The sequence below is a fragment of the Chlorocebus sabaeus genome, chromosome 14 (assembly GCF_047675955.1).
Source record: "Chlorocebus sabaeus isolate Y175 chromosome 14, mChlSab1.0.hap1, whole genome shotgun sequence".
Taxonomy (NCBI): domain Eukaryota; kingdom Metazoa; phylum Chordata; class Mammalia; order Primates; family Cercopithecidae; genus Chlorocebus; species Chlorocebus sabaeus.
The window spans coordinates 25,184,754-25,205,567 of record NC_132917.1 but is presented as its reverse complement, the minus strand read 5'-3'; the positions used below and the strand labels follow the sequence as shown (position 1 = coordinate 25,205,567).

The window sequence follows — 20,814 nt, the reverse complement described above, 5'->3', positions numbered from 1 at the left end:
CCTAACATCTTGGGGTTGTAACTTAGCTAATTTGCTAACATCCATAAGCTGTGTGCTCTTAGCCTTTTAGTATTGTAGCCCATCAAAAAGTTCTTTTTTTTTTTTTGAGACAGAGTTTTGCTCTTGTTGCCCAAGCTGAAGTACAATGGCGTGATCTTGGCTCACTGCAACCTCCGCCTCCCAGGTTCAAGCAATTTTCCTGCCTCAGCCTCCCATGTAGCTGGGATTATAGGCTCGCACCACCATGCCTGGTTAATTTAGTATTTTTAGTAGAGACGTGGTTTCAACATGTTGGTCGGGCTAGTCTCGAACTCCCGACCTCAGGTGATCCACCCGCCTCAGCCTTCCAAAGCGTTGGGATTACAGGTATGAGCCACCACGCCTGGCCTCCATCAAAAAGTTCTGACTCTGGTCAGGGAAATAACTTTAACATCTTAGCAAAAATGATCTAGAAGCATCAAAGGAGGGAGTTCTTGCCAAGAGTACACAGAGATGTCCAGAAGGAAAGTTGACATTACTTGATAGTGTGACTTTATAGTAAACATGAAGGAGGAACTGCAGAAATGAAGGACCACAGATGACCTTGGGACAACTGGAGGTTCCTTTCTGCAAGGCCCAATGATGTTGACAATAATGAAACTTGATTTGCATTTGAAAAGATGTTTTTACACTCTTGTCACAAAGTTGTTTTTTTTTTTTTTTTTGAAGTTCCTTTCATTCTTTTGAAGAATTAATTCCTTACTGTTTTCTACTTTGACACAGAAATCTCCTGCAAAGAAGCTGAGCCATGCAATTAGTAAATCTTTGGGGTGTGTACCCACGAGAGAACCCCCGCATCCTGTTTTTCCTGAGCAACCAGAGAAACCACTTGACCTTGCACATATAGTGTAAGTATACCCCTGGAAGTGCCTGTGGATCACACTGAAATGGGGGTCTTGTGAAATTCCTGTGGATCAAAACTAGACATCACTTAACATGAACATTGAACTTTTCGGGTTTTTATTTTCTTTTGGGGGAACTTAGACGTCAAGCTTTATTCTCTGTAAATCACCTTAAGTGTCCACGTGGAAACCTAGCTCCTGATTCCTGAAGCCTAAGTAATATGGCAGCCTCCAGAAACCCATTGAAGAGTAATTATTGTTCTGGTTTTAGGTGGGTTGCCTTTTGTGGTTTTGGGTTCATTCCTTAAATCGGTGGTAGAGATCTTTTTCTCTACAGCAGTAATGCCCGTAGAGACTTTTAAGTTAATGTAGACAACGTGGAAATGAAAATCAACTTAATTTGCTCTTTTTGTATTGAGAGAAAATTAGGAAACATAAGACTATATTCTACAAATAAAACTGGTATTTTGTATGTATTTATTTGTATGTATTTAGTTTGAATATTCATGCTAAGTAAAGCAAAGCTAGAGGAGAACAATAAAGTTGAGAAATAGAGAAAGGAAAGTAGGGAGGAAGAGAAACAGTGAAGGAGATTCAGCCTGTAAACTACTTTCTTCACTCTGAATTAAATGATGATAATATGCTTCCCTGAGGAATAAATTTGGTAGGGTTTTGGATCACGAATCTTTATCAGATGTTTAGAAGTTTTTCTGTTGGAGTGGGCATTCATTTTCTTTCACCTCCCTGATGGAAGGTGTTTGACTAAATGAACTCTAGAGAATCTTGATCTTTTTCCTTTTTTCTTTCAATTATTTAGAAATCTGTTTATATTTATTAAAATAACCCATGCATGTGAATTAAAAATTCAGTCACACAAGAGCTTATAATGAATGCAACATACCCTCCCACACTTCACTGTCCTTTGGGTTTTAAATCTACTAATAGTTATCTCTATATTTCTAAATAATATGTTTGGAGCACTATTTCTTGACTTATCTGTTTTAGACATTGTTATCATTATTATTTTTTGAGACAGGGTCTCGCTTTGTCACCCAGTCTGGAGTGCAGTGGTGTGATCTCAGCTCACTGTAGCCTCCGCCTCCCAGGTTCAAGCAATCCTCCCACTTCAGCCTCACAAGTAGCTAAGACTATAGGTGCAGACCACCATGCTCAGCTAATTGTTTTTTAATTTTTGGTAGAGATGGTGTTTCGCTATGTTGCCTAGGCTGGTCTTGAACTCTGGGTTCAAGTGATCCACCTGCCTCAGCCTCCCAAAGTGCTGGAATTACAGGCATGAGCCACTGCGCCCAGCCAATTTTAGACATTATTGACTTTATTTTTGTGGTGTAAGGAATCAGCCTCATTTTTAACTTTACATACCAACCTATCCCGGTTTTTCATGGTTATATCACCATTTTTAAGTTGGTTACCTTTTTAATTTTAAATAATATTTTAAAAACTCTGTTTCTTATAACTTCTTTTTGACTTCCACTTTGTAAACTGAGAAAATTAGCATCTTCTGTCTACTTTTCCTTTGCCTCCTAACATCTGCCATCTGTGCCCTTATTTTTATGTTGTCAAAGCTGATAAATATTTCTGTTCTCTTCGATAACCATAACTAAGTCTTCTGAGATTGATCAAGGGTTAAATCTAATAAAACCAAATAATGACATTTACAGGTAGTATCCTTCATTACACAGTCACATAGTATGCTGCGATTCTGTGGATCCTTTTGTGCAGTTACTCTGTCTTTGGAGTTCACTGGGCTTTTCTTTCTTACTTACCATTGATTGCTGAAAATCATTCCTATTGAATTTTTAACTGGATTGATTTTCTTGTACAGTTGTTGTTGTTTTTCCTGTAGTTTCTCATTGCTTTCTTCTTGTTGGGAAAAAGGATGTCCTCCACCCCTACATAGTGTTCCATAGCACAGTTTATCTGTTGCCTATAATCCAATTTTTTTGTTAAATCTGTTAACCTTTTTCCTTTTTATTCGTGTTTTTCCTTGCCTGTCTCAACATTATAGTGGTTTTCTCCTTACTTTTTTCTTTAGGTTTTAAAGATGGCCTTTTCACATATGTCTTTAATTCATTTGGAATGGATTTTTGTGTGTGATGTGATGTAGAATATCCAGTTCTCTTCCCCAGCCCCTCGCTTTGTGCATTTGAATAATAACTTGTCTCAGGGTCATTCAATAGATAATCCATCATTTCCCCACTGACTACAATGCCACCATTGTAAAAAATGAAGTTTCCAAATATGCACAGGCTGGCTTCTGGGTTCTTTATTCTGCTCCTTTGGTCGAATTGCCTATCCCTATGCCAATATCTCACTGTGTCAATTACCATAAGGGACTAAGTTATCTACTTTTTCTGAGTGTCTTGTCTGTTACTAGCTCTTTGCTCTTTCATATAAAGTTTAGACTCATCTTACTGAGTTCCTCATAAAATTTTGTTGAGATTTTTGATCAGAGATTCACTGAATCTAAAGATCAAATTGGGAAGAACTGACATCTTTCTGGTTTTAAAGCTTTCATTCTACGAATGTGTCTTTGCATTTATTTAAATATCTTTTTATAGCTTTAAGTAAAGTTTTATCATTGTTCCCCAGAAAAGTCTTTATATATTAGATTAACTCTTATGTCACTTGACATTTGTAATTGCTGTTACAAAAAGTGTCAGTAGTGTCCTTTTTCCTACAGCTATTTAAGATATACTTTACATGTAATAAAACACACCTACTTTAAGTGTACAGTTCGATGTGTTTTGGTAAGCATATGCTGTAATGCAAATGGAATATTTTCTGAATTATATTTCTTAACAGTTTGTTACTAGTGTATGGAAATGCAAATAGTTTTTGTATTTTAGTCCACTATCTAGGCAGTCGTCTTGCTTAAATTGTTTGTTAATTCTGGTACTTTATACTCAGATTCTTTTGAATTTTCTATGAATAATTATATAACCGGCAAATAATGACTGCTTTGTGTCTTCCCTTCCGTACCTTATACTTTTGAAAATTAATCATACTTTTTGCAGGGTGGGCGGGTGTCTTACTATGCTGGCTAGCCCCTCCGGTGCAATGCTCAATAGAAGTGGTTTAAAGGCATTTTTGTGTTATTACTAATCCCACAGAGAATGCTTTCGGCATTCATTTAGTATGTTATTTGATGTAGGTTTTGTATAAACTATTTATCAGGTTTAAGAGGTTCCCTTTTATTTCTAGTTTGCTAGAAATAAAAAATGCTTTCTTTTTGTCATGAATGGATGCTGACTTTTATCAAAGACTTTTTCTGTATTGAGGTGATTATATGATTTTCTCTATTGATGATCAAAGACTTTTTCTTTATTCTATTATCGTAGTGAATTACATTAAGTGTTTTTTAACATCATCTTTACCTTCCCAGAATAAATCTGAGTTGGCCATTGTTTGAATACACTGCTGGATTTTGTTTGCTAATATTTCGTTTAGATTTTGGCTATGTTTTTGAGTGAAACTCTCCTATAACTTCCCTTGATTTGGGGTTATTTTTGTTTTGTTGTTTTTATCACCCAGTGTGCGATTCTTACAAAATGGAGGAGCATTCTCTCTTTTTATATTTTTGGAAGAGCTTGTTCAAGATTGGAGTTATTTTCTTTGTAAATTTTTGATGAAACTCACTAATGGAGCCATCTAAACCTGAAGATTTCAGTTTTTTTTTATTTTTGTGGTTTTTTTCCCCTAGTAGAAACATTTAAGGCTATAAATTTATCTGAACCCTATCTGGGTATTACCCAGGTTTTACCATATAATATTTTTTGTTGTTTACTTCTAAATATTTCCTAAGTTATTTTAGGATTCTTCTTTGAGAAGTATATACTTTCTTAATTTCCAGACATACAGAGGTTTTCTAGTTGCCTTTTCATTATTAATTTATAACTTACTTTTAGTCTGGAAAATGGTCTGTATTTTTCAATTTTAAAAAATTGGTTAAGATATTTATTGTCTAGTATATGATCAGGTTTATATTATGTTCCATGTAAGCTTGAAAACAAGGTTTATTCTATGCTTGTTGTATGCAGAGTTATGTAGTGGATGAATATATGTCCATTAGGTCAAGTTTGTTAATTATGTTGCTCAAATCATATATAGCCTTACTTACTCAAAATTATACGTACTTCACTAGGACAGTGAAAATTTATTCTTGTATAGTGACTCTATTTGTCCTTAATATTTTATTTGTTTTCAAGTCTATTTTATCTACCAGTAACATCTTTCAATATCTTTTGCTAGGTTTGTGCTTGGCATAACTTTTTCTAAACTTTTACCTTCAGCTTTTCTGTGTGTTTAGGTTTTGACTATGTTCTTGTAAATTATAAGCTGGATTTTAAAAATCTAACCTGATAACCTGATAGTCTTTTAACTGGCAAGTTTGGTCAATTCAAATGTATTATTATAATATCATTATAATTATGATTTTAATTGAAACTGATTTATATATTATAATTATTAACATTACTATGATATGTGGACTTCTTCTACCATTTTATTTGTGCTATTTATCATATTTTTAAAAACTCCCCTTTATGGAAATGTCCCACTGTAGTCACCTTTTCCCCTATAGATAACCATTCTGATGTGCTTGTTGTGTATCTTTTGTTAGCATATGTTCTTAAAAAGTAGGTATTGTACCAAAAAAATTAGCTGGGCGTGGTGGCGGGCGCCTGTAGTCCCAGCTAGTCAGGAGGCTGAGTCAGGAGAATGGCATGAACCCAGGAGGCGGAGCTGCAGTGAGCCGAGATCGCACCACTGCACTCCAGCCTGGGCGACAGAGCGAGACTCCGTCTCAAAAAAAAAAAAAAAAAAAAGTAGGTATTGTGCTGTATGTCCCTTTAAGATATTTATTTATGGCCGGGCATGGTGGCTCACACCAGTAATCCCAGCACTATGGGAGGCCAGGGCGGGTGGATCACCTGAGGTCAGGAGTTCAAGACCAGCCTGGCCAACATGGAAAAATCCTGTCTCTACTGAAAATACAAAAATTAGCCAGGCATGGTGGCCAGTGCCTGTAATCCTGGCTACCCAGGAGGCTGAGGCAGAAGACTCACTTGAACTTGAGAGGTGGAGGATGCAGTGAGCTGAGATTGCGCCATTGCACTCCAGCCTGGGCGACAAGGGTGAAACTCTTATCTCAATAAAAAAATATATATATTTTATATATTTTTATATATAATATATATTTTATATATTTTTTATATAACATGTTATATATATATTTATATATAATATATTATATGGCATATATATTATGTATTATATATGTTTTATATATTATATATATATTTTATACATATATATATTTATAAATGCTGTTATGAAAAGCATTTTACCTGTCCATTCTCCCTGAGGTGGACACGTTCGTTGCTTTCAGACCTCTGCCTCCACACATAATGCCACAGTGTATGGCATGTTTCCCCCATGGAGCTGCATGAGAGTTTCTATATATTAATGTCTAGGACACATTTCTGGGGTCAAAAGTTCTGTGAATCCTGACCAGAAGAAGTATGTTGGAGAATCCAATAGTTTTAGCATAGAATTTCACTTTATCTCTTCGTTTTCATTCAGGCTCCATACCCGTGCCTCCACCTGGGGCTCCTGAGCTCAGGGGCTTTCTGCTCAGTTTGACTTGAGAGTAACCTCTGGTTTCCTGGTGAGCCTAGAAAGGGGTAGTCATCCGGCTATGTGGTATTGGGAGTGGGGCTGGAGGTGGTGGGGATTGGGTGGGAATTTACTGCTTCTTATCCATTCTTTCAGCCATCTCTTATCTTAATGCAACCTCTCACCTCTCCTTCAGAGGTTCCAGGACTTTCTGTGGCTTCACTTTCCCTGTCTTTGGTTAAACCTGACTTCAGGTTTCTTCTATTTAAAAAGCCCTCCCCATATCGAGTTTTCTGTTAGAAATTTAAGTAGAAATGCAGCTGGGACTGAGACTAATAATTAGAACTTGAATTTTTCCTTACTAATTCTTATCTTATTATGTTTACCTTGGATTTTTTTTGTTTTTTTTTTTTTTTTGAGACGGAATTTCGCTCTTGTTGCCTAGGCTGGAGTGCAATGGTGTGATTTCGGCTCACTGCAATCTTCACTTCCCAGGTTCAAGCAATTCTCCTGCCTCAGCCTCCCGAGTAGCTGGGATTACAGGCATGTGCCACCACGCCTGACTAATTTTGTATTTTTAGTAGAGATGGGGTTTCACCATGTTGGTCAGGCTGGTCTTGAACTCCCAACTTCAGGTGATCCACCTGCCTCAGCTTCCTAGAATTACAAGTGTGAGCCACCGTGCCCAGCCTGGATCTTTTTTTAAAAATGAGTAAAACATTGTAGATAAAACTGTAGTCTCCTGTGTTCCTCTTCTTCATCTAATCACCTTTTCCTTCTCCCAAAGGGTAGCCACTAACATTTGTTTGGTATTCATGATTTTTTACTTTTTAAAAATACTTTTATTAGATATTTATACATCCATAAAAATCAGATATGTTAAAACTATATATAAATGGTCATGCTCTACATAGCGTTCTGTAAATTTATTACTTTATTAAGTAATGTTTTTGAAATTTATCCAAAACTTCCAATAGTATTCCACTGAATGACTTTACCACAAGTAATTCATTCTTCATTGCTGGACATTATTTCTAGTTTTTCACTACAGCCTACAGTGCTGCTTTGAGCATTCTTGTGTGGAGAAATCCTGTAAGGTAGGAGGCTAACTATGGGTCCTGGGATATGAATATTACACATTCAGGATAGCACGAGTAATAGTGTAGTAGCAGGTTAACAACCAAATCTCAGTGGTTCAGCTCATAAATGTTTATTTGTTGCTCACACAGAGTCCGTTGTGGATTGGAATGACGGGAGCAGCTGACCTGGGCAGTGGTTCGATGGTGTAGGCTCCTTTACTCTTCTGGCTCCACCATCTTCACATGAGCCCTCCTCATTGCTGCAGCAGGCAAAGAAGGTGTAGGGACAGCTCAGAACCATTCTTCTGTGCTTTGCTTCAGAAATGCCTCACAGCCCCACCTAATTTTAAACCTTAATAGCCTTCTGTGTACCTAGGAAGGAGAGGAGAACCAGATACTGGTCAGCTCTAGTAACTTATTCTACAAGTGTCTTCAACTCTACAAGATACTACCTAGAATTCAGATTTTATAGTTTAACTATTTATTAGTCTGAATTACTCCCAAGCCAAGAATATAGTCAGCAGACCACCCAAAAAAAAAAAAAAAAAAAAAAAAAAAACTTTGGTAGATTCTCTTTTAGATTCAGATGAGATGTTGAGCAGTTAATCATATTTAGTTTGACTAGATAACTTTTGCTTTTGAGGTTCCTTTCAACTTTGAGTTTCTATGTCTTATAGATTTTTTTTCTGTATTCAATACCTGTTAATGGTTCCCAAACTTGGCTGATACCAAGATCACTCAGAAAGCCTTAAAAAGTACAGAAGAGCCGGGTGCGGTGGCTCATGCCTGTGATTCCAGCACTTTGGGAGGCTGAGGCAAGCAGATCACCTGAGGTCTGGAACTCGAGACCAGCCTGACCAATATGCAGAAACCCCATCTGTACTAATAATACAAAATTAGCTGGGTGTGGTGATGCATGCCTGTAATCCCAGCTACTCGGGAGGCGGAGACAGGAGAATTGCTTTAACCTGGGAGGCAGAGGTTGCGGTGAGCCAAGATCACGCCATTGTACTCCAGCCTAGGCAACAAGAGCGAAACTCCGTCAAAAAAAAAAAAAACAGTACAGATGACCAAGTTACTTCCATTCTAGGTCAACTTAATAATAATTCTGGAGGTGGCCTAAGAATCCACCTTTTGAAAAAGTTCCCTAATTTATCTGATCAGTTTACAGAACCACTGTATTAGGAGGACATAAAGAGTTTTAGCTATATGAAAGCAAACTAAAAATACAACACCAAGTATTAAGAAATGTGCAGAGTGCAATGCAGAGTACAAATACAAACATATGAGTAGCATTTCTTTTTTTGGAGACAGAATCTTGCTCTGTTGCCCAGGCTGGAGTGTGCTGGTGTGATCTCAGCTCACTGCAACCTCCTCCTCCCAGGCTCATGCAATTCTCATGCCTCAGCCTCCTGAGTAGCTGGGACTACAGGTGCGTGCCACCATGCCTGGCTAACTTTTCATATTTTTTGTAGAGATGTGGTTTCGCCATGTTGACCAGGCTGGTCTCGAACCCCTGACCTCAAGCAATCCACCTGCCTTGGCTACCCAAAGTGCTAAGATTACAGGCTTGAGCCACTGTGCCCAGCCATGAATAGCAATTCTTAACGCTTGCTAAGATTCTTAATTATTCATTAATTCAGCAAATACTTATTGAAGATTTTCTACTACTCTGCAAGGTCCTAACAGTGTTCACATAGTACTTTGTGCGTTTGCAAATAGGTTTGAGTGACAGTGAAGAAGCCAGTTTTATGTAGTTGTAGTAGGCTAACCAGAATTTAGTTCATAAGATCCTTTTGATTGAAGGTTAATGCTGTTGATAGACTTTTCTGATAGGCTCATCAATATTTCATTTTGTGTGTAGCCGGCAAAATAATAAATTAGTACAAATCAAAGTCTGACTCTTTAGAAAATGTGTGGACTCCAGGCCTGGTGCCGTGGCTCACACCTGTAATGCCAGCACGTTGGGAGGCCAAGATGGGTGGATCACCTGAGGTCAGGAGTTCAAGACCGACTTGACCAATATGGTGAAACCCTGTCTCTACTAAAAATACAAAAATTAGCTGGGTGTTGTGGTAATCCCAGCTACTTGGGAGGCTGAGGCAGAAGAAATGCTTGAACCTGGGAGGTGGAGGGTGGAGGTGGCAGCGAGCCGAGATTGCACCACTGCACTCCAGCCTGGGTGACAGACCTAGACTCCGTCTCAAAAAAAAAAAAAAAAAAAAAAAAAAAAGACCTCAGTTTGCCTTTCTGTAAAATGGTGATAATAAAACCTGTCTTAATTGTCTCAGGATTTTTTTTTTAAAAGATAATATATGGAAAAGTGCTTTTAAGTGGTTAGAAGGCTATAAACTTTTAAAGTCTTTTCCTTCAGATAAATTTAATCATATCACAAAAATGTAAACTCCACAAAGGCTGGACTTTATCTTGTTCTCCACCGAATTCCCAGTACCTAAAATACTGCTTGGTGCATGGTAGGCACCTAAAATGTATTGAGCGAATGAATTATACCCAGCACAATTTATATACACAGGCGTCCAACGCCTCCCCGCCATTTATGTTTTCGTGTTCAGTTTTGGTTTTGGTTTTCTTTCAGAAAGTGATACAAGTCATGTACCTACAGTTTCCTAAAGCCGCCACTAGATGTCAGGCATATTTCCTTGTGTTCCTTTCTGGGGGGGGTGGTGAGAATATTGAGTAAACAAGGTTTTTCAAATAAATCTCAAGACGTGTATTCAAAACAAAGCCAATTCACGTATCAACACTCTAGCAACTTCTCTTGCTTCCAAGTCTCTGAGAGAAATGAGTTGCTCCTTTTGGCAAAAACACATTTACACCACGTCTAGCTCTGGATGCCTCTAACAGGCTTCCTGTGATCCGAATTCAAGCAATTTGCTCTTGCTAATTTTCTTAACCACAGAGTTCTTAAGCCTAATCTCTTTAATTAGTGGTTAGTCACCATTGCATTTCGGTTTGTGTAGATTTATTTCTGAGGGGAAGCAAAACTTACACGTGTTGGCTTAGTATATCTATTCCCTTGAATTCCAGTGAGAAAGAGCCCAGCGTCTTCCACGGCACACACCTGGGATTCATCTTAACAGGGGTGGGCAAACTATAGCCTGCAGGCTAAGGCCAGCCTGCCCCTCATTTTTATGTGCCCCATGATCTAACAAGACTTATATTTTTAAATGTTTGAAGAGAAATAAAATATTTTATAAAGTGAAACTTACATGAAAATAATGTCAGTGTCCATAAGTAAAGTTTTATTGGGACCGACCTCAGTAGCTCACCCAGCACTTTGGGAGGCCAAGACGAGTGGATCACTTGAGAACAGGAGTTCAAGACCACCATGGCCAACATAGTGAAACCCGGTCTTTACTAAAAAATAGAAAAATTAGGTGGGTACAGTTGCATGCGCCTATAATCCTAGCTACTCAGAAGGCTGAGGCACGAGGATTGCTTGAGCCTGGGAGGTGGAGGTTGCAGTGAGCCGAGATTGTGCCATTCCAGCCTGCGTGACAGAGCAAGACTCTGTCTTCAAAAAAATAAAAATAAAAAATTACTGGGACACAGCCATACTCACTCATTTTTATGTTGTTTATGGGTGCTTTCGAGCTACAGTGGCAGAATTGAGTCATTAATGACTGCGACCAAATGGCCCTTAAAGTCTAAATTATTTACTATCTGGCCCTGAAAAAGTTTGCCAACCCCTGCTGTCAAAGAAGGGTGTCTAAAAACTGCAAATTTAGGGCACTTTGTGCTTCTTTAGACTCTTTTTTCTGAATGATCATCATCTTTGGTTTGATAGCCCAAGTTGTTTTTTCACCCAGCGGTGAAGATAACATCTTTTGCTGAAGGACTCAGATAAAATTTATTACCTAGAAACCAGACTGCCTCTTACTGACAGAAGTCTTTTATTTGTTTCTTGCATCCTTTGCATACATAAATATATAGCATGTTTGAACAGCTAAGCCAACCAATTTTATCCATACATTGCATCAAAACAGAATTAACCTAGATAATTAAAAAATAGTGTTACACTGTTAAATTATACTGTAATTATAAAACTGTAATTGCAGTAATACTTTAATGTGGCTCTAATTGTTCTATTTTAACTGCTCTTCTGTTTAATACTGACTTAGACTCTGCATATACATTACTTTGATTTGAACTTAAAAAATCTGTTCTCTGTTGTTTTTTTCCTATACCTCATAGATCTAATTTTTGAACTTCGGACAACTATGCTTTAAGCATCGATGCTATCAGTGCTTATGAACTTTTTGGTAAAACACAAATATGCTTGTTTTCTACTTATTCATAACAACTTTAAATATATCAGCAGAATTCCCCAGACCAGGAGTAATACCAGACCATTTGTTAACCCTATGAAAGAACAAGTCTAACTTCTTGTTTATGTTGTTTAATTATTAAAGCACATTTTTGTGACACGTCTTTTAAAATGATGGATGAGTCTGGAGTTAAAAATGGCTTTTGTGACAAGGGCACTTATGGTGAATTGCCTTGCTGTTTACAGCTGTTTTTAATTGTTTTTTTTTGTTTGTTTGTTTGAGACAGAGTCTCAGAGTCTCGCTCTGTCGCCCAGGCTGGAGTACAGTGGCTCAATCTCGGCTCACTGCAGCTTCCACCTCCCGGATTCAAACAGTTCTCCTGCCTCAGCCACCCGAGTAGCTGGGTCACACACCACACCCGGCTAATTTTTGTATTTTTAGTAGAGACGAGGTTTCACCATGTTGGCCAGGCTGATCTGAAACTCCTGACCCCGTGATCCACCCGCCTCGGCCTCCCAAAGTGCTGGGATTACAGGCGAGAGCCACTGCAGCCAGCCTACAGCTTTGATAAGCCAATTTTTTTTTTCTGAAGAGAGTTATTAATTGGTTTTATTGTATTCTCAAATTATCGGATGTTATAGAATTCATAATATTGATAAGTTAGTCTAGGTTGAAACACTGTCTTCCACAGTGTTTACTGAATGTGTATTGTGAGTTGGGCTCTCTTCTTTTGATGGGAGACGAGAGTCATTTGAGGAAACTGACAAGATGATACTTTTTTCTTAGACCTCTAGGTGAATCTGATGTTCCAATTGCTTGAAAGGAGTATCAGATTCATTCTAAGTATCTTGATCTCCCGAGGCTGAACCTGTTTGGAAGATTGTAATCTTGAAGCATTTCTGACAGGTAAATATGCAGGTTGAGCATCTCAAATCTGAAAATTCAAAATCTGAAATGCTCCAAAATCCAAACTTTTTGAATGCTGACAGGAAAAGCTCATTGGTGCATCTCACATTGTGGATTTTTGGAATTCACATGGTCAACCAGGGTAAATAGAATGCAAATATTCCAAAATCTAAAATATGAAACACTCTGATCCCAAGCATTTTGGATAAGGGATTCTCAACTTGTACTTTGATTCCTAAATCATAGCTCATCTGATACTGTCTTGGCATTTTGCTGTAATGATTTTTTGGGTTGTTTGTTTTTTAGAGACAGGGTCAGCACCATAAGACAGGGTGAGAAAACAAAAGTAAAAAAAAAAAAAGATAGAAATAGGGTCTTGATATGTCACTGAGGCTAAAGTGCAGTGATGTGATCATAGCTCATTGTAACCTCAAAACTCCTGGGCTCAAGAGATCCTCCTGTCTCAGCCTCCCAAGTAGCTAGGACTATAGGCACATGTCACCACGCCTGGCTGATTTTTATATTTTTTCGAAGTGATGGGGTCTTGCTATGTTGCCCACTCTAGTGTTGAGTTCCTGGCCTCTAGAAGTCCTCCTACCTCAGCCTCCCATAGATTATAGACGTGTGCCTGACCTGCTGTAATGATTTTGAAAAAATTACCCTTGGTGACATAATTTGCTTACCAATGGGCCATTAGGCACCTAAAACTTGGGGTCTATTCAGTTTGTCTTTTTGGGAAAATAAGAGTTGCTTTTTATTCTCCTGTATATATAGCCTAGCATGTGAAGGCCGTCAGGTCACAGCTCATCTGATACTCGTTCTGTCTTGCATTTTGCTGGGATGAATTTGAAAACCTAGAGGCTGAGGAATACAGGGTTTTCTTAGAGCCTTGAGCTTCACTGTGTCCTGGTATGAATGTTATCTGTTTTGCTTCCTCTCAGGATGAAAGTCCCAGAATCATTCCTCTGAGCTTAAGGTAGCTTGCTCGCCCTGGAAGCATACCTCTCCAAAAAGGAAAGGAAGAGCAAAGAGGGCCATGCGTCATCTAAGACAGTCCTAGAAATAGGATAATGTTTTTGCCTGAACCTCAGTATGTGTGTGTGTGTGCATGTGTGTGTGTGTACGTGAATGTGAGTGTGTGTGTTGGGGTGGGGGAGAGAGGAACTTGCACTCACAAACTCACACATGTGCATATATATGTGTGGTACCTGTGTGTGTGTATGAGAGAGGGGGCTGCTCATTTGAACAGTAAATGCAATGAGTATGGTGCAGTGAGGAGAAAACAAAACTCAGAACTGTCAAGCTTTAGTCCAAGCAGGATGATTATTTACAAGTGGCTGTGACTTTGTTCTGCTGAGTTTCACTCTGCTCTTGAGATTTTCTCACCCTGTTTGCCATTATCCTACCATAAAGCGCTCTGCTTTTAAACTCAGAATCTCACGAAACCTCACAAATCATCATCCCTTGGTATTCTTTTTTTTTTTTATTGCGGTAAAAAAAAAACGATAATATAAAATTAACTATCTTAATTTTTTTAAGTGTATGGTTTTTAAGTGTACAGTTCAGTAATGGCAAGTATAATCGTATTGTTGTTAAACAGATCTTCAGAACTTTTTCTATACCCATTAAATAGCAATGCCCTTTCCCCTCCACCCCCTGTAACCACCATTCTACTTTATGTTTCTACTAATCTGATTGCTTTACCTACCTCATGTAAGTGGAATCATACAGTATTTGTCTTTTTGTGACTGGCTTGTTTCACTTAGTATAATGCCCTCAAGGTTCTATGTTGAGGTATCTATGTTGCAACATGTGATAGGATTTCCTTCCTTTCTAAGGCTGAATAATATTCCATTGTATGTAGATACCATATTTTGCTCATCCATTCATCCACCACTGGTAAGATGTGGTACCTACAGACAGTGGAATATTACTGGGCTGCTTTCACCTCTGGGCAATTATGAATATTGCTGTTATGAACACAGATCTCTTGGAGACCCTGCTTTCAGTTCTTTCGTATGTCTTCCTGGTAGTGGGATTGCAGGATCATATGTTCTATTTTTAATTGTTTGAGAATTTGAGGAACCCTCGTACTGTTTTTTATAGAGCTTGCATTATTTTATAATCTCACTAGTAGTGCAACAGAGTTCTGACTTTGCACATCCTTGCCGACACTTGTTATTTTATGTTGATTTGTTTTTATAGCAGTATTCATAATGGGTATGAAGTAATATCTCATTGTGATTTTGATTTGTCTTTTTTTTTTTTTGAGGTCTAATTTATGTTCTGTAAAATTCACCCATTGTGACAGTTAAATTATTTTCAGTTAATTTATATAATTTTGCAACCATTGCCACCATCCAGTTTAAGAATATTTCCATCATCCAAAAAATTCCCTCCTATCCATTTGTAGTCAATCCCAGCTCCCACTTCCAGCCCTAAGGCAATCACCAAACTACTTCCTGCTTTTTCTAGAAATTATATATAAACAGAATCGTACAATATGTAGTCTTTTGTTTCTGACTTCTTTCATTTAGCATAATATTTTTGGGGTTTATCCATTTGTTTCAAGAATAAATAGGTCATTCTTTTTAATGTTGAAAACGCCCTTTGTATGAATAGATAACATTTTGTTATCCATTCACCAGTTAATGGACATTTGGTTCATTTTTAGTTTTTGACTCTTACGAATAACGCTGCTATGAACATTCATGTCTTTTGGTAGACATATGTTTTCCTTTGTCTTTAGTACGTATCTAGGAGTAAAACTGCTGAGTCATGCAGTGTAAGCATATGTTTAACTTTTTTTTTTTTTGATACAGAGTTTCGCTGTTGTTGCCCAGGCTGGAGTGCTGTGGCACGGTCTTTGGCTCATTGCAACTTCTGTCTCCTGAGTTCAAGTGATTCTCCTTCCTTAGCCTCCCCAGTAGCTGGGATTACAGGCGCCCACCACCACGCCCAGCTAATTTTTGTATTTTTAGTAGAGACGGGGTTTCACCATTTTGGCCAGGCTGGTCTTGATCTCCTAACCTTGTGATCCGTCCGCCTTGGCCTCCCAAAGTGCTGGGATTACAGGCATGAGTCACCGTGCCCCGCCAAGGGTAGGCTGAATATTTTAAGAAACCGCCGGCCGGGCGCAGTGGCTCACACCTGTAATCCCAGCACTTTGGGAGTCTGGGGTGGGAGAATTGCTTGAGGCCAGGAGTTCGAGACCAGCATGGGCAACATGGCAAAACTCCGCATCTACGTGAAAAAGACAAAAAAATTAGCTGGGTGGGGTGATGTGTGCCTGTGGTCCCAGCTGCTCGGGTGGCTGAGGTAAGAGGATCACTTGAGCCTGGGAGGTTGAGGCTGCAGTGAGCCAAGATTATACCACTGCACTCCAGCCTGGATGACAGAGTGAAACCCTGTCTCAAAAAAGAAAGAAAGAAAGTGACAGGACTATGTTACAGTCCCATCAGCAATACTTAAGAGTTCCAGTCTTTCCACATTCTCATCAGCACTTTGGTATATTGTCATTCTTTGGACTATAGCCATCCCAGTTAGTGAGTGGTAGGATCTTATTGTAGTTTTAATTCATATTTCCCTAATGACTAATGATATTGAGTACTTTTTCATGTACACATGAACCATCCACATATCTTCTTTGGTACAATTGTCTATTTAGATATTTTGCCCACTTAAAAATATTGACATAAACTATTTATTTTAGAATAGTTTTAGATTTACAGAAAAGTTTCATAAATAGGGCAGAGTTTCTGTACACCCTGCACTCAGTTTCCCCTGTTGTTAACATCTTAGAAATGAAGCAGCCGGGCACGGTGGCTCACGCCTATAATCCCAGCACTTTGGGAGACTGAGGAAGGTGGATCAGCTGATGTCAGGAGTTCGAGACCAGCCTGGCCAACATAGTGAAACCCCATCTCTACTAAAAATACAAAAAATTAGCTGGGCGTGGTGGTGGTCACCTGTAATCCCAGCTACTCAGGAGGCTGAGGCAAGAGAATCACTTGAACCTGGGAGGTGGAGGTTGCAGTGATCCAAGATCGCACCATTGCACTCCAGTCTGGGCAACAAGAGTGAAACTCTGTCTCAAAAAAAAAAAAAAGAAAGAAATCAAACAGTCTTGATTTTATTATTTACTAAACTCCATACTTTATTAGAATTTCATTAGTTTTTTTCCCTAACATTCTTTTTCTGTTCCAGGGTCCTATCCAGAATATCAGATTACATTTATTCATGATGTCTCCTTGGGCACCTCTGGGCTGTGACAGTTTCTTTTGCCCATTTTATAATTGGGTTGTCTTCTTCATATTGAGTTTTAAGAGTTCTTTATATATTCTGGACACAATTCTGTATCAGATATGTGACTTGCAAATAATTTGTCTCAGTGTATGTCTGTCTTTTCATTTTCCCAATGATCTTTTGAGGAGCAGAGGCTTTTAATTTTTAGGAAATCCAGTTTATAAGTTTTTTCTTTTATGGATTGTGTTTTCAGTGTCATATCTAAGAAATCTTTGCCCAGTTGAAGGTCACAAAGGTTTTCTCCTAAAAGTTTTATAATTTTAACCCTACATTCATGTGAATTTTGAGTGAATTTTTATGTCTGGTTTGAGATAAGGGTCTAAGTTCCTTTTTAAATATGTGCAGATGGGCACAGTGGCTCATGCCTGTAATCCCAACACTTTGGGAGACCGAGGTGGGTGGATCACTTGAGGTTGGGAGTTCGAGACCAGCCTGGCCAACATGGTGAAACCCCGTGTCTACTAAAAATACAAAAACTAGCCGGGCATGGTTGATCCACCTGCCTTGGCCTCCCAAAGTGCTGCGATTACAGCCAGGCACTTGTAATCCCAGCTACTCGGAAGGCTTAGGCAGGAGAATTGCTTGGGAGGTTGCAGTGAGCCGAGATTGCGCCACTGCACTCCAGCCTGGGCAAGAAGAGCAAGACTCAGTCTTAAATAAATAAATAAATGTGTAGATATCCACTTGTCCAAGCACCAGTTGTTGAAAAGACCATTCCCTGCACCATTGAATTGTCTTGCCATCTTTGTCAAAATCAACCGACTGTACATATGAATTTGTTTCTCAATTCTGTCCCATTGACCTATGTGTATATCTGTCCTTATAGCTATACCATATGATCTTGGTTACTATAACTTAATAGTAAGTTTTGAAATTGAGTAGTGTAAGTTCTCTTCTTTTTTCAAAATTGTTTTGGGTATTTTAATCTTTCGCATTTCCACACACATTTAGTCTATACCTGTCAATTTTAACAAAAGATTTTGACAAGGATTCTATTAAATCTATTGATCACTTCTCCTCTTCTTCCTTCTCATACTCTACCCTTCTTCTCCCTTGTTTTTTGTCGGTGTATTTGTTCTGCTTTTTTTTTTCTTGCCTTCTGTGTTTGCACTGAGTCCAGTATAGGGCACAGTCATCTTCTATGTGTAACAAATCCTTAGCAGGAGCCACAGCTGTGGATATATTCCCTTTGATTCAACCCACTTTTATATCCTGCTTAATGATAATGTCAATGAAAAATCCTTTTAAGATTTTTCAGCCAGGTGCGGTGACTCACGCCTGTAATCCCAGCACTTTGAGAGGCCAAGGCGGGTGGATCAGTTGAGGTCAGGAGTTGGAGAACAGCCTGGCCAACACGGTGAAACTTCATCTCTACTAAAAATACAAAAATTAGCCAGGCGTGGAGGTTGGGCCTGTAATCCCAGCTACTCAGGAGGCTGAGGCACAAGAATCGCTTGAATTTGGGAGGTGGAGGTTTCAGTGAGCTGAGAGCCACTGCACCCCAGCATGGGTGACAGAGCAAGACTGTCCCCACCAAAAAAAAAAAAAAGATTTTTTCAAAGATGTTTCTTTTTATGTGAACTTATAATACAAATAATTTGTTTCTAAAAGGGTGTTAGATGTATGCAAAGAAAATTCAGAGATGAAAATTCTAGAGATCTAGTAAATTTACTAGAGATCTAGTAAATTCGTTTGCATTACAATATATTTGTCCTATGACATATATAGGACTTTTTTTTTTTTTTTTTTTTTTGGCTCTTATCCCTTTAGTGACTAGACTTTGCCAAAGTCTATACAGTGGTCTACAAAGCCCCATAAAATCTGGTTCCCGGCAACCTCTCTAACTTTATTTCCTGCCACTTTCCCATTGCCCTGTCCTCCTTTGTTACTCTGGTTTTGTTCCTTGTGAATACCAAGAATACCAAGTATGGGTCCACCTCAGGGCCTTTGCAACTACTGGTTCATTTGCCTGATATGCCCCTCATCCTCATATTCACATGGCTTATTTGTTTACATTATTCAGATCTCTCCTTAAATGTTAGCTTCTCAGATAATCTTTCTGTAACTCTTTTATCTAAAATTGCACCATCAGTCACTGTTTCTTCTTGCTGCAGTTTCTTCATGACACTTGCCATTATATGACATTTTAAAAATTCATTTTTGTATTTGTTTATAATCTCTACCCTACTAGACTGTAAGTTCTTTGAAAACAAGAACTTTTTTTTTCCCACCAAACTCATTTTACTGCCAGAGACAAGGACTTTATTTTGCTTCCTGCTGTATCTCCACATCTGGCGTGGGTCTGGCAAGTAGTAGATCTTGAATAAATACTTACAGAATACATAAATGCATGTGTATCTGTATGTGTTCATGACTTACTAATAGTAGTGATATTCATGAGGCATTCAGGTTATTAAATGATATCAGTGTGTCATAATGAGGCAGGCATTATTTCATGTGGGGTTCTGTTTTTTTTGTTTTGTTTTTTCTTTGAGACGCGTCTCACTCTGTCACCCAGGCTGGATGAAGTGCAGTGGTGTGATCTTGGGTTATTGCAACCTCCACCTCCTGGGTTCAAGCAATTCTCCTGCCTCAGCCTTCCAAGTAGCTGGGACTACAGACACCCACTGCCACGTGGGTGTGGCAGCTAATTTTTTTGTATTTTTAGTAGAGACGGGATTTCACCATATTGGCCAGCTAGTTTCTAACTGCTGACTTCAAGTGATCCGCCTGCCTCGGCCTCTCAGAGTGCTAGGATTACAGGTGTGAGCCACCACGCCTGACCTATTTCCTGTGTTTTTACAGTGCTAAAGCAATAATCCAAAAATTGAAGTTGAAAGCAATGGTTCTCCAGTTCGTTATGATTGTTTTAAAAATCCTTAGAAAGTAATCATTCATAGTATTGGAGAAATTTGCTTTCCTTTGACATTTATTTCTTCTCTATCTAAACCTAAGTTATACCTGTAATATAATTTCATGCAGACATTGAGCCTGAGGATTATATTTCATTTGAATGGAATTTCTTAATAGGATTTGTATACTGACTGCAATTTAGAATAATTTGAATATTTCTTGGCACCTTTGCAAGTCTTCATATTGCCTGCTTTTGACTGTTGCCTGAGTTTAGAACCTGCTGTGTTAGCCCTCTTTCATTCTTCTCAAAACTCTAATCTGTCTACTTATTTCTAACAAATTAATCTTCTTGAGTCACTGCCTTTGTCATATTACTTCCCTATTTAAAAATCTACAAAACCTCACTGCCTATAGAATCAAGGAGGCACTCCTTGTGCTGGAATTCAAGGCCTGTGTAATCGGGACCCACCTTACTTTTGGAATCTTATCTTCTACTACTAATTTATGGAGGACAAAGCCTCTGCTTTGCCAGACCTGCTGCATTCCTACCCTTTAAAACTTTATAGCCCTTTCCACTGAGCTAGCTCATGATGTCCCAGCCCAGCTACCTGCTTTCCTGAATGTCCTGCTTGTCTCTTTCAGACTTACAGGTTTTCTATATCCTCGAGTCCAGTTTAAATCCTGCTATGTCCATGCAATCTTCCTTGAACCCTCGAAGTAGCTAACTCATATGGATCTCTTCTTTCCATTCCTAAATTCCTTGAGCTCTTGTTTTATCAGTCATTTGGGCACCCAATAAAATGCTGTCTCGTTTTTTAAGGGTTTCTTGCGTATGTATTAAACCTGGACTTCTTGAAAGCTGTAAGC

At 38.6% G+C, this 20,814-nt stretch overlaps 1 protein-coding gene across 21 annotated transcripts in view; it reads left to right on the top strand.

Annotated features, from left to right (window-relative positions):
- The window catches only part of DTNB (dystrobrevin beta), a 300,375-nt gene that overhangs the window by 144,725 nt on the left and 134,836 nt on the right, over window positions 1-20,814 (top strand). For all 21 annotated transcript variants that reach the window (XM_073022855.1, XM_073022853.1, XM_073022854.1 and 18 more), the window contains one exon: window positions 763-887. In XM_073022855.1, coding sequence (XP_072878956.1) covers window positions 763-887 — 125 coding nt within the window. The remainder of the gene's footprint in view (window positions 1-762; window positions 888-20,814) is intronic.